The 13,264-nt window shown below is 53.1% G+C and overlaps 4 protein-coding genes across 4 annotated transcripts; 2 read left to right on the top strand and 2 right to left on the bottom strand.

Moving 5' to 3' along the window:
* Positions 1 to 779: 779 nt before the first annotated feature.
* On the bottom strand, positions 780 to 5,549 carry T310_4818 (Guanyl-nucleotide exchange factor; the record flags this gene model as incomplete). Its single annotated transcript, XM_013472323.1, has 4 exons — positions 780 to 3,319; positions 3,387 to 4,646; positions 4,726 to 5,087; positions 5,266 to 5,549. 4 exons carry the CDS (start codon positions 5,547 to 5,549, stop codon positions 780 to 782), a joined length of 4,446 nt encoding a protein of 1,481 aa, XP_013327777.1.
* Positions 5,550 to 6,487: 938 nt separating this feature from the next.
* On the top strand, positions 6,488 to 8,321 carry T310_4817 (metallocarboxypeptidase ecm14 Precursor; the record flags this gene model as incomplete). The annotated part of the gene is made up of 2 exons (XM_013472322.1): positions 6,488 to 6,901; positions 6,954 to 8,321. 2 exons carry the CDS (start codon positions 6,488 to 6,490, stop codon positions 8,319 to 8,321), a joined length of 1,782 nt encoding a protein of 593 aa, XP_013327776.1.
* A 1,072-nt stretch (positions 8,322 to 9,393) lies between these two features.
* Positions 9,394 to 10,674, top strand: T310_4816 (uncharacterized protein; the record flags this gene model as incomplete). Its single annotated transcript, XM_013472321.1, has 2 exons — positions 9,394 to 9,699; positions 9,796 to 10,674. The coding sequence occupies 2 exons, from the start codon at positions 9,394 to 9,396 to the stop codon at positions 10,672 to 10,674; spliced, it is 1,185 nt and encodes a 394-aa protein (XP_013327775.1).
* A 488-nt stretch (positions 10,675 to 11,162) lies between these two features.
* On the bottom strand, positions 11,163 to 13,210 carry T310_4815 (uncharacterized protein; the record flags this gene model as incomplete). Its single annotated transcript, XM_013472320.1, has 7 exons — positions 11,163 to 11,672; positions 11,726 to 11,883; positions 11,974 to 12,014; positions 12,055 to 12,268; positions 12,324 to 12,589; positions 12,648 to 12,733; positions 13,010 to 13,210. 7 exons carry the CDS (start codon positions 13,208 to 13,210, stop codon positions 11,163 to 11,165), a joined length of 1,476 nt encoding a protein of 491 aa, XP_013327774.1.
* Between the last annotated feature and the right edge of the window lie 54 nt (positions 13,211 to 13,264).

Genomic DNA, 13,264 nt, shown 5'->3' with positions numbered 1-13,264 from the left:
GTTAGAGGGAAGGGACACGACCGAAATGAGAGGTAATATCGGACGAGAATTATTCGAATTTCCTCTGGTCATCAAACGATGTATTCCATGCTCGTAAAATACGTCCATGTACTTTGCCACGTTGAGGAAGTTGGAACCGTAGCGAGATACGATCTGATGTTTGCCATCTTTCTGCCTTCCGCCTTTGCCGGAGCTATTTGATCCCCGCTCTCCGACCAGCATATACAACTACGGTAGATCCATGCATACTACAACTGCTTACAGGGATTGTTATGCTGAAATAGCTGACAAATGAATTGGAATTCTCGAGCTCGATGCTCACTTCACGATACACTGACACAACCCAATGACAATTATTCCCATCCACCAATGCGGCCCAAATCCTCTTGACACAAAGTACACGAGACAAAGGAAATAGTAATCGAGAAGTAATCGAGACTAGTTGCCCACCCACTCAATGCTTTAGAAAACCTTGCAAGGAAAAAGAGTAAGGAAAGACGTATTACGCCAACAGATCCCAACCATCAACGTGAAAGCAAAGAAAACAGATTTTTCGTATTCATCCGGTGCCGTTACATGTCCCAAGCGAGAAAAGAAATGGCTGAAAAGCCTCGCAAGACCATGAGTAGAAAAAGAATTTGAGGGAAAGAACAAAAAGAGATTATCAGGGTATCAACAGGTGAAAAAAGAAAAAGAAAAAGAATAAAGTTTCCAGGGATATGTTAGAACAGCAACGAGATGTGCAAGATAACACAAATGGCTACCGAATACTCTTCGGATCACGCAGTAACTGCCTGTTCATGAGGACTGTGTGTCGCTTGTTCTTGCGTTGCAACATGCTCAGCAAGCTCATCTTCCTTTGGCGACGCGTCATCGGTCGCCCCATGACTATCATCACCTCGCCCATCCTCCTTGGCAGATGTCGACGGTGTTGTCGCATTTTTCGACTCTGACGGTACCACAGTGCCATCGTTTCTGGCTTGCTCTTTCACTCCATCCAATGGCGGAACTTCGGGTATCTCGTCAGCCACAGGCGGATTGTCAACAAAACGAGAGCTTCTGGCGGTCGCGGTGCTTGCACTGCGTATCGAGTGTGGGCGTCCGCTGTTCACAGACGGCGACCGGACGGACTCGTTGGAATCACCGTTCGAATGCGACTCCGGTGCTCTTGGTTCCTCCGTCGGCGTGGGCTTACGCATTTTAAGCCGCTCTTCAGCCGACATATTCTGCCACTCCGAGCCCAAAGTAACCACCGAAGCTTTCTTCCCGTGGAAAGTGAAGTTGGTATCTTTTCTCGACAAACCTTCACCTTCACCGGCTCCCGCAGGGTGATCCGTCGCCGCACTGGACCCGGAATCCCGTTGTCCTTTCTTGCTGCGCTGGTGATTCAGCCCATGGTGAGCGTCTCTCAGGGAACGCTGCAGACTCCGGCGGTTTCGACCACGAGGTTCTCCCACGACAGGCTCCACCTTATCATCGCCAGGTTTCTCGTTCTTGTCGACTTCATCACCTTTCTCAGAATGCTTCGACACATTGGTCGGTCCATCCACGCCCAAGAGCCCGGCTTCGCGGAGGACCAGCTCCTCCCCGTCATCAACATTGGCAGAGCTCGAAGCTAGTTTCGAACTCAGTGAACCCATACTGCTCACTTCCGCCTTACTTCTCGAACTAAGCACCGATGGCTCGCGCTCCGGTTTCTTGGCACGAGCATTACTTGGTGCCCGTTCCATCGTCTCGCCGAGTGAAAGAGCACCCGTCGAAACACTCACCCTGCGCGCCTCGGGAGACGAAGAAGTCGGGGATGCCTGGTTGCCTGGGCTCTTAGGTTCTTCCTGTGAAGTTGGCGCACCAGTAGAAGTATCATTTCCTTCAGGGGCAGTGGTGTAGCTCGCCAGAGAAGGCTGACTTGGCCCAGAGGAAGCGGTCTTGGAAGTGGTGGCATACGAAGCACGTTTCTGAGACTCACCCGCCTGCTTCTCTTCCAGTCCCAGGTCGAGTGAAAGAACATGCTTGTAGCATTTGGTCCGCCAGATGTCCAGCCGGACCCATTTTAGCTTGGCTGACATGCGCCCCGCGGCGAGAATGACCTGTTCTCTGGCCCGAGTGCTGACGGGGGTCAGAACCTGCAGATGTCGTGCGTTCCTCAGGAGGTCGTCGAGCTGTTTTTGGCAGTTTGACAGCTTGTCATTGGCCTCGGCGATTCTCTGCTCCATCAGCTGCCTACGGGCGGCGGACATTTCCTCGGCCAGACGAGGATCATACTCCCCGGAAGCCGTACTTGCGTCCCCATGATGCGAGGAACGGTCCGACGCGGTGGAATCGACACGAGATACTGAACGCCGTTGGCCCTCGTATCTGGTCCCGATGCTTCCCTTCATGGGAACCCCGGTGGTTCTGAATGTTGCTGCATAATTGAGCTTTGCCAGCCAATCATGCATATCCGCTTCGCTATTGGCGAGGAAAATCTCCTCTAGGCCATTGTGACGAACCAGAAGGAAGGCATGCTTGTGGCGCTTGTAGCTCGAATCTATCAGGGCGACGGCATCAGAGGTCGACATGATCGCGTCCGGCTTGAATTCAACAATGGGCGGCGTGAACACCACCGGACTCCGAGACTTTCGTTTCTGCTGGGACTCATACTGCGCCATCAAGGACTTGGTCCAGTTGAGGTCTCGGAAGAAATAGAGTTGTGAAGAGGTTAGGAGAGCACCCCATTCTTGCCATGGCGATCGTGTTCTCTTCTTCTTTGGATCTTTTCGCCAGAGTAAGCCGACCTTGGCCACTTTGATATCTACCAGGCCCGGGTGGGACTCTGCTGGATTGTCGATACTGGTTTGCGTCATGAAGGCATCCGGCCGGGACCGAGCCGACACGATTTGTAAGATCGCCGACTTGGAAAATGCTCGATGCAGCGCTTCAATGTCTTGGAGCTCTCCCGCTCCCGCGAAGCTATAGGTATCCTCCAGGTCCATCACGTCCTTGAGCGTGGGTCGCAGAGTGTCGAGCTTCCCATCGAGGATCACAGCGTAGGGATCCACGGGCTCTTTGGAGGCTCGTGACAAATGATCCGAACTGGCCGCCTTCAATAACGCGTTCCGTGGCTTCGAAAATTGCCGTCCACTGAGATTGAGCTCATCTTCAACATGGATAAAAGGAGTGTACGAGATATTCTCATAAAAGCATTCGAGAATATCCTCCGAGATGCCATCGACTCGAGAATTCCGGACATAGTCCTGTTTCTGCATCTTTCGTTTGTTATTTTTATTGAAGACATCGGTGTGCAAGATCAGGATCGAAAATGCGATGAAATATGCCTGGTCTGTAAAAAAAACGTCATGTTAGCACTCGAACAACGATCCTTTCTTTCTCTGCACGGGTGGAGGTACCTGTGGAAGCAAAAATGCCAGGGTTGCATTCATGATACCGGTCCGAAAAGCTCTGCAGCACCCTGTCAATCTGCTGGGTTTCTTTGGGCAGCTCCACCTCCAGCAGCAGCTTTCGAATAGCCATGTCGATGGGTTCGCCAAAGAAAGAAAAGGTTCTCATGTATTTCCGCAGGGCGACCTTGTAAAATTCATCGTCCGACTTGGATAAGATGGCAGCTATGGCTCCTTTAGGTACCGTCTCTTGCAGTCGAGACAGATAGGTTGCAGGGGTGTCTCCTTCTTCGCGTTCGGGATAGGAGGAAACATCACGGGAAACAGGGTACGAGCCGTTTTTCGACTCAGACGCAGGCGTGCCAGGTCCCCCACTGGCGGGATAGCCATCCCGGGGCACAGGCGGTTCCGAACCCTGTCTGAGTCTGTGGGACAAATTAAAGATGTCCCCGAAGCTCTTGCGCCCGCTCGTGGAGGTCGATGTTCGGCCCGAAGACGCCAGGTTCGGCGAAGACTGGTGATCATCACGACGAATGTCTGCGAGCGAGTTCAGGGTAGACAATCGGCCTCGACGTCGCGGACCATGGCGACCCTTAGCGGAAGAAGACGAATTCACAGAACGAGCAGAGGTGATGGAGTCTTTGCGGGAGAGGGGCGGCGCGGTATGGCCCGCCTTGGGGGATGACAGCTTAGCGGAAGAATGGGTGGGAGAAGGAAGGGGGGAGAGATGATCGGGGTTAGGATTGTTGGGATCCATGGAGCTTCTTCTGGTGGTGTCACCAGACAAAGAATTGGAAGTTCCCTGGGGAGGAGGCTTCGCCGGTAAGGGGAACAGCGGCCCACGGCTCTTCATTAAACGTGGCATACGGAACTTCTTCTGAGAGTGCGAGCTCTCAGTCTTGGACGTGGTTTGGAATAGCCCGCGGTCGGGCCCGCGGTCCCCAAAGCTTCGCTCCGACCGGGATGACTCTGAGAATCTCGCATCACGTTCGGACGCATGAAGGGTCCCTCCACTCCGTATTGACGACGTCGACAGTCTTCCTGGCTCCTCATGGCTGGTGCGGGATGTCCCTAGATTGGGACCCACGGCTTGAGAACTGCCTGAGCTTTGCATGGAGAAGTCGGTCTTCCCACTACCAGCGCTGTTCCGACTTTCGGCCAATGCCTCCTGCGAGGGCTTCCTCGACAACGGAATCTTCAGCTTGTTCTTTCGCGGGGCAGACTTTTCTAGATCAGGATTTGTCGGTGCAGTGGTGATGATCGTTGGGGCTGGAAAAGACCGTCAGCAAGGGCGTCACACCGCGCAAGGGGGGAAAACCCGGTAAGGCAACTGGTAGGTAGAACTTACGTGGAGGAAGAGGAGGCACAGGCGGGGCATCTGGATCTGCCTGAGCGTAGGAGGACGACAGTTGGGGATCTGAGGCATGGCGGAAGCGCAGCATGCTGAATCGATTTCTCCGTAATGATTGACGGCGCTCGGTTGGCGTCTCAGGGGGTGTCGCGGTTGCGTTTTCAGTCTGTTCATCGAGGCGCTCGGCAATCGTAGGCTGCACCGCGTCGGACTCTGCTTCATCAATGCGAGAAGAAGGGCCAGAATCGGATTGTCGACGAGCTAGCTGGGTCGCCGACGGGGAGGAGGGGCGAGGCACATGTTCACTGTGACGGGAAGTGGAGGAGGGGAAGATGGCGCTGTATCTTTTTGAGCCATTACTGCCATCCGTCGCAGTGAGCCGGAGACCCTTCCAATGCATTGCTAAGACAGGCAGGAAATGTCGAGACGAGTCGGTCGGGGTCGAGGGGCTGGCCGGTTATCTTCTCATGCTTTCCAGAAGCCGAAGATGCCACACATCCACGTTCGTCAGGCACGCAGGATGGAGGCAGAACACACACTCGTCTACGAGATCTGCGCAGAGGAATGGGGTTCAATGGGGAGACATTGCGGGTACGTCGAGGCTGGGGGCCGTCGTAGGGCTGAGGGCGTGCGGGCGCGTTGTCCCCTAAAATGGAGAGCGAGGGAGGGAGGCGGGATGACGACGGTGGGTGCCTGAGAAGACCGAGACTGTCAGTACGGCATGCTCCCGCGTCAAGGGAACTTTGGGAGCCTCGCAGGAGGAGCAGACGACGCAGGGCAGGGTGGTGGGAGAATGGGGGAGATGCGAGCCGGGCTGACATCGTGGAGCAGTCACCGATTAGGTCATTCGAAGACGGAGGGACTTACCAGCAACGGTGCCGTGAGTTCGGGGACCAACACGGCAGTCGATACGGTCGACAGGTTCGAGGAGGTTGGTAAAGGACTGGATCGAGCGAGAAGAGTCGTTTGAAGGTCAGAATTGGAGGAAGCAGGCGCGAGAAGCAGCAGAGTCGGGCAGTTGATGGCTGCTGGGGGGTTCGAGAGTTGCCAAGCAGTGGGCCTGACAGGGGTCCCTCACGTGCATCGCCCCAAGCGCCGTCATTGAATTAATTGCCCAGGCAGAGGGCCCGCAACTGGGGAAGGAAAGAAGGATAATAATAGTAATAGGAGTGATTCTAATGAGCATTATTTACTCCGTACGGAATACTCAATTGCTTGTTTGATAGACCTCATTCTGTCCTGGAACCATGGCCGCAGTGCGAGAATACCCTCTCAGCATAACCCACACGGAAACAATCACTATCACAACGATCTAGCAGTACGGATGGATGGCAGAATCCATCCTCGTCAGTATTAGTATTATTAAGGGAAACAGATCTGTTCGTGCATTTCCCAGCCTGGCCGCAACACCGCCACAGCCGACGCGTATCAAGCAATAAGCTTATGCAGGACGAGCCTTGGGGTCGACGCATGGAATGAAATGAAATGAAATGAACTGCAATAAATCTATCGCATCCCTGACGCTTCCATCCATTGCTCGAGTCTAGACGGGGCGACTGCTGACTGCAGCTGGCCCCTCACCAGCCTCGGGCGGGTCTGCCCACTGGCGCGGTGCGTCCACGCCAGCTGTTGGCACCCGATCGCAGCGTCATCACCCAGCTGCACCGCCTTTCTGCCCTTCTGCTTCCTTCCCCCCTATTGTGAGTTTTGGCGGTGCAATGCAGGCACAGTAGCGTCGTGCTTGCGATTTCCTGCCGAGATGTATGCCCTGCACGGCGTGCTCGTCCTCTGGTGCATCTTGCTGCTGGCCGGTCGGGTGCCTGCCGTGCCCGCCGGCTCCAGCATCACTCCGCCGCCGCCGGTAGAGCCGGTGCAGTTCCTCGCCCCGACGCAGGATTCACGACGGCCTTGGGTTCGACTGAGAGATTCGATCATTGAGAAGATCTGGGGCATCTCGAGCAAAAAAACAGACCGCTACTGTCCCGTGAAGGATGGGCTTCGCCGTCCCCCGCCCGCGAAGGCCCTAACGCGGTATGGTAGCGACGTCGTCCTGCGGTTCGAGCTGCGGGAGCCCGACGAAGTCAAAGCCCTGGCAGATGCTGTGAACGTGCTCTTCCTGGATGTATGGGACTCGACAGATACATTCGTGGACATTCGCCTGGCGAAGGAAGTGGTGAGTCATCTCGTTCCCTGTGCAATGGGATGCAAGGCTAATTGCAGTGTAGATTCCTTCACTGCTGGGCCTCTTGCCGGAGTCTCTCCAGAACGCTCACACGCTCCTGATTGAGGACCTTTCGGAATTGATCTACGCCTCCTACCCGTCACGTCGCTCCACCGATCTGGACCACGGGCCTCTGTTCAGCCCTTCAGTGCGCCAAAGGACCAATGTCGCGGATCTCTTTTTCGATGACTACCAGCCATTGTCCGTCATCATCCCGTGGATGCGGCTGATGGCGTCGATGTTTGCATCCCACGTGCAGATGATCAATGTCGGCATGACTTACGAAGGTCGTGATATCCCCGCCTTCCGGCTGGGGGTTCGACCACCCAGCCCCGAGCCTCCGCTGGAGCCACGGAAGACGGTGCTGATCATTGGAGGCGCCCACGCGCGCGAATGGATCAGTACCTCGACGGTCTGCTACATTGCATACAGGCTGATCACCGGGTACGGCAAGTCGGCGGCCATCACCCGGCTTTTGGAAGATTTCGACTGGGTGCTGGTCCCTACAATCAACCCGGACGGGTATGTCTATTCGTGGGAGGTGGATCGTCTGTGGCGGAAGAATCGACAGCAGACGGGCCTCCATTTCTGTCCGGGAATCGATCTCGATCGCTCGTGGGGCTACGCGTGGGATGGCGAGGGGACTCGTGCCAACCCGTGCTCAGAGAGCTACGCGGGCGACCAGGCATTCGACGGAGTGGAGACGAGGACAATTGCAGAGTGGGCGCTCAACGAAAAGCTGAACAATAACGTCGACATTATCGGCTTTCTCGATCTTCACTCTTATTCCCAACAGGTCTTGTACCCCTACTCGTACTCGTGTGCGTCGGTGCCGCCGACCCTCGAAAACCTGGAAGAGCTGGCGCTGGGACTGTCCAAGGCGATCCGGATGACCGATCGCGAGAAATACAATGTGGCCTCTGCCTGTGAAGGGATTGTGGTGTCGGACCAGCGGAGCGGGAAGAAGCGAATCCTGCCCAAGGTGGAGAGTAGTGGAGGAAGCGCGCTGGATTGGTTTTATCACCAACTGCACGCCAAGTACGCCTACCAGATCAAACTGCGCGACAAGGGGACGTACGGATTTCTGCTACCACCGGAGAACATCGTCCCGACGGGCAAGGAAATCTTTAATTCAATTCTGGTTTTTGGGCACTTTCTTCTCGCCGAAAGAGCGAATGACATCGACTGGGATTTGGATCTTCAATATCCGGAGACATCGGACGCCGCATCGGAGGCTGCGTCAGATATTTTGGATCGCACGCGCTTCCGGTCGGATCAACAGCCTCTGGGAGACCAAGACCGCGAGGAAGCCACCCAGGATGAGGATGATTTGGACGAAGAGTATGACTGGGAAATGCGACGGCGAAAGTAGTCTTTCGCTTTGACGACTGCATGTGGTGTATGTATGTACATGATCTGGTTTGGCGCACGGAGAATTCTTCCTTATTGCTTATTTCTGGCAGTCCTTATGGCGTTATGTCTGCTCATTACGACATGATACCTGATTAATTCGTTGAAGTCTCTCTCTTGTTAATAATTAATGCGGTACGCATGCGAATCTCGGACCATTAATCATGTACATATACTTTGCTTTTGATTTATTTTTCTTTTCCTTTCTTTTCATGCGAAATCTGACGACAGTGCGTTGAAAGTTGGGAAAAATCGAGATTATCTTATGGCTTGATGACGGCTGTTCAATTTGCTTCGATCGGATACCAACCACATTACCACATTCTGTCGCATTTATTACCCTTACAATTTAGCTACGTCGATCCAATAATAAATTCTATTTATCAATCTAGGCCTTATTGTAATCTCCACTGAAATTATTAGAAAGATTTGGTTGATTGATATGGATTGACGGTGGTCCTGCCCGAATAGGCAACTAGGTCGTTTTCCAATTCGGGCACGTGCGACTGCCGTTTCCGGCGCGGACATGGACATTGTCCCACCAAGTCCGGATCTGCCATCCGCTTAACTGCCTGTCTGCCTGCCTTGCTGACGTCGATGACTGTGAATCATACCTTGACGGTGTATTGCAATACCTGCAGACTGCTGTTTAGTACCAACGTCAACCAACCAGAACTTAGGGACCTTGCCCAGTACGGTTCTTCATACCGATGAATACCGTACGATTAGGTACCATTGTTCTTTTTTTCAGCAAACGGCAGGCTCTGTCTTGCTGTCGCGTGCACCAGGACAGCATTTCCTTCAATGACATACTTTACTCCACATGTCATGGGTGGTTGATATTCGAATTTCCTTTTCGGGCCCCTTGACCCCGGCTGTCTGTCTATGAGTCTATTCTACCTATGCATACACTATTGAAATCATCACCACCACCCTTATTCTCACCATCAGCAGGCGACAAAATCTCAAATCTGATTCAACACTACTTCTTGGACGATCAAGGAGACATCGGCAACAACAAAAGACAATCCTCCATGAACAACAACGATAACAGTACGTCGTCATCATCATCAGCATCACCAACAAGGTCAGGAACGAGTTCAGCACCAGAGGGTGGAAACGGCGGCGATGATCGCGGCCACCGCCTCGCCGTCGCACATGGGGGACTTTACTTCTTCCGCTCCTTGGTCTGGGACCTTCTCGAGTCGGGGAAATATTCCGACTTTACGATCAGAGTCATAAAAAAAGGATCATCGACGCCGCGCGAGTTTCGTGTCCATCGCGCCATCGTGTGTCCTCAGTCCAAGATCTTTGAGGCTGCTTGTCGGGGGGAGTTCGTGGTATGTCTGCTTGCTTCCTGGAATGAAGGGGAGCATTATAAATATATGGACGTGTATGTGTATGCTGGGGCTTTACTGATGGATGGATGAATTCAGGAAGCGTCCACAAATACAATCACGCTGAATGACGACGATCCCGAGATTGTTGAGCAGATGATCAAGTATTTTTACACACATCGGTACGATGACGACGAGGATTGGGAGTATTATCGGTGGAATCCAACAGCAGGTGGAATAAGACCCGCCACAAAGACAGGCGACGGTATCGAACAGTGTGAATCTGGAGAGGCGGCACAAGAGCGATCATCGAGCAATCTGTCATCCCGGAAAAAGCATTTTGGTTATAGCGCTGGCTACAGTTACAGCCCTGACTCTGAATACGGCAATGCCACGGTCCCCAACTCCCTCCGCGTTTACGCCATCGCAGACAAATACCTTGTCCTCCCCCTCAAAGAGCTCGCCCGGATCCGCTTCACCAAATGGGCCGCCCACCACTGGTCCTCGCCGCGCTTTCTGTCTGCCGTCAGGGAGATCTTTGACGGCGAGACGGGCAACTACGCCGAGCTGCAGGAGGCGGTCATTGCGCCGCTGGTCCGGCATGCGGACGAGCTCCTTTTTAACAACCACAATTATAATGACGATAATGATAATGACCGCAATGATGATGACGACAATGTGGGCCAGTTGCTACATGACTACGGCGAGATCAGCCTCGCCGTGCTACGGCGCGTGCTTGAGCGCAGCCGCATCGCACAGCGTGGGCTGGAAGTCGACGTCGCGGAGCTGCAGTCGCGCGTCGAGGCACTGCAGTGCGAAAACCGCAAGATCGACGTGCTTCAGAGTCAGAACCGGCGGCTGACAAAGGAGTTGCTCGAGATGAAGATGGCGCTTATCTCAAGGAGGCGTGGCAGAGAGGCCTCTTCTTCGAGAGGGGAGCGAAGTAGTCGTACCCATGTTCACCATCATCATAGATGAGAAGTAATAGGAAAAAGTGTCAAAGATGTTGCTTATTGAATGGTAAGCTATATGATTGCTGGTTTTGTGGGGTGGTTATTCTGATATGTCATGTCACCATGTATAGATAGGGGCACTTTTCCCCCCATTTCTTGCCAAAAGAGTCTACTTAGCATTGCTACATATAACCTGCATTTACTACCACATATTTCAATTGGTTAATTACATAATGTCTATACACAAGACTTTTCTGGTCATTTGTTAGGGAAAAGCTCAGTGGATTACTGCGGAAGTGACTGCAAATTCTGTTATGATAGGGAGGGAGATTTATAATATATTGTCCGAACTCTGCTGGCAATAACGTGATAATATACACTTCACTACAGTGCGTTCATTTATTATATCCTTGTCCCTTGCAGCCGGAGACAGTGGTATGACGTTTCTCGCAGCAATAGTATACAGATATGCCATAGTCCTTAGTCCATCGTTACCATCTGCCAAAGTATCGCTCACTCCTTGTGCTCAGCAGAGATCTTCTCATCTGCCCCAGACGAAGCATCGACAGCGACAGTGGTCATCTCCGGGTCATGCTCATTACGATTCATTCTGCTCCGGAACCCCGGCAACAACCTCCCCCGTCGGTCAACGACAATCAGCCGATCATTGTCCCCTAGATACATCATATCCATCTCCTCGAGCGTCCGGCCCGAGATCTCTGGGTAGAAAAGCCAGATGACCGCCGCGAAGAACAGGTTGAGCACGAAGAAAATCATGCACGTCTTCCAGCGGATGTTGGCGATGGAGACCGGCGTAATCTGCACAATCAGGAAATTGAAAATCCAGTCGCTGGCCGTTGCCAGCGCGGCGGAATGCGTTCGATGCCGCAGGGGCATGAACTCGGCTGGGTACAGCCAGGGGATGGCAAGCCAGCCCATGGTGAAGACAGCTTCGTACAGGAAGAAGAATGCCAGTGACGCTTTCGCACGAATGGCGGTAACGTCTTGTTGTAGGAGACCAGCCTGGAAAAATAATGATCAGCGGAAGCTGGTGAATATAAGACAATTGATCTTACGATAAGAAAGCAAAAGGCGCAGACGACAGCCCTCCAGATGAGAGGCTTGCGACGACCCATATCGTCCAGGAAGAAGACTGGGATGAACGAAAACAGCCAGTAGGTGTCACCAAGACCGGCACCGAATTGCAGGGCAGTCTCGTATGAAAATCCGATATCTGTGGTCAAGGTGTGAGGTGCATAGTAGACCTGGCCATCTCCGTCAGAACATATTTTGATATCGGGTCAAGGGAGGAAGGCTTTCTTACGAGAACATTGATACCGCTCAACTGCTGCATAGCTTGCAAGGCTGTTTACGATCATTAGCGACAGCAAGCACAACAGAGTACACTGAAGACCTGCCAATGACAAGGAGGAATCTGCGCCGGATTTTGAGAGGACCATTCTTGAAGACCTCTTGGATCCGCCAAGGTCCATCGGCCTCCTCCAGCATCAGAACTTCGTCGATGTCTTTCTTCTGTTTGAGAACTGCGGGATGGCGATGGCCGAATTCTTTCCCGTGTAGTTGGGCAATCACATCTATCGCCTCGCCGTGTCTCTTATCTGTGAGTCGATTAATGGCAGTCCAAATGGACAGGAAATGGACGTACACACGCACGTTTTGTCAACCATCGAGGAGACTCCGGAAGCAAATAAACCCATGCTACTTGGGCCAGGATGAACACGCCCTGAGCAGCAATCGGCGTCCTCCACTGCACGGCGCCGGTTGTGTAAGAGAGGCCGATGTTGAAGTAGTAGGCGATGATGATACCCAGGGCGATCAGATTGCCTTGGATGGCGACGTGGCGCCCTCTACTTCTCGCCGGAATGAGTTCAGATACCCATAGAGGCGTGGTGGCGGTGTTGAAGCCATTTCCCCAGCCACTGGGCACTTCATTTCAGTCTCGAGACTATGCGCAAAACAAGCTGCTAGCGGCCTTACCAGACAATGCGACCAACGATCATCTGCGGCACGCCGAAAGAAGATGCCTGCAGTGCTGCCCCGATGAACATGAGGGTAGCTCCGACCTACATGCACTTCTTGCGCCCCAGCATCTCCCCCACGAAGAACACAGTGACTGCTCCGCAGAAACATCCTATTCTGCATCATCCTATGTCAACGGACTTTCACAGCTGATTGATGGGAATCCTAACTCGTATATCGCGTTGATTGTCCCCAAGAGGCCGGAGGACGGATAGTTGAACTGCTGTAAGAATTCCTGCGCAGCGTTCAGGCCCTGAATATGAACATTTCAGCAAGCGCTCATCCTGCAGCATCACACAGTGAACGAACACTCAAGACACCCTGGTCATAGCCAAACAAGAGAAAGCCAATGGAACCAGCGATGGAAATGTTCCGTCTGAGGCTCTTTCCTTGAAGGCCAAAGAAATAGCGCTTCCGGGGGATGTTTTCGAATTCAATGCCTTCATTTTGAGGATCCTGCAGCTGGCCTGGGTCTTTTCACTCTGGTTCGAGCTTGGGTTGCTGTCATCAGAAGTCGCCATCTTCGTAGATAGCAAGTCGCAAATGCAGAAAAGCTGAAAGCGAACTAACAATGT

This window comes from Rasamsonia emersonii (assembly GCF_000968595.1).
Source record: "Rasamsonia emersonii CBS 393.64 chromosome Unknown ctg1118621760168, whole genome shotgun sequence".
NCBI classification, from domain to species: Eukaryota; Fungi; Ascomycota; class Eurotiomycetes; order Eurotiales; family Trichocomaceae; genus Rasamsonia; species Rasamsonia emersonii.
Note: the sequence above shows the minus strand (reverse complement) of the source record. Positions and strands in the feature narration are given on the sequence as shown.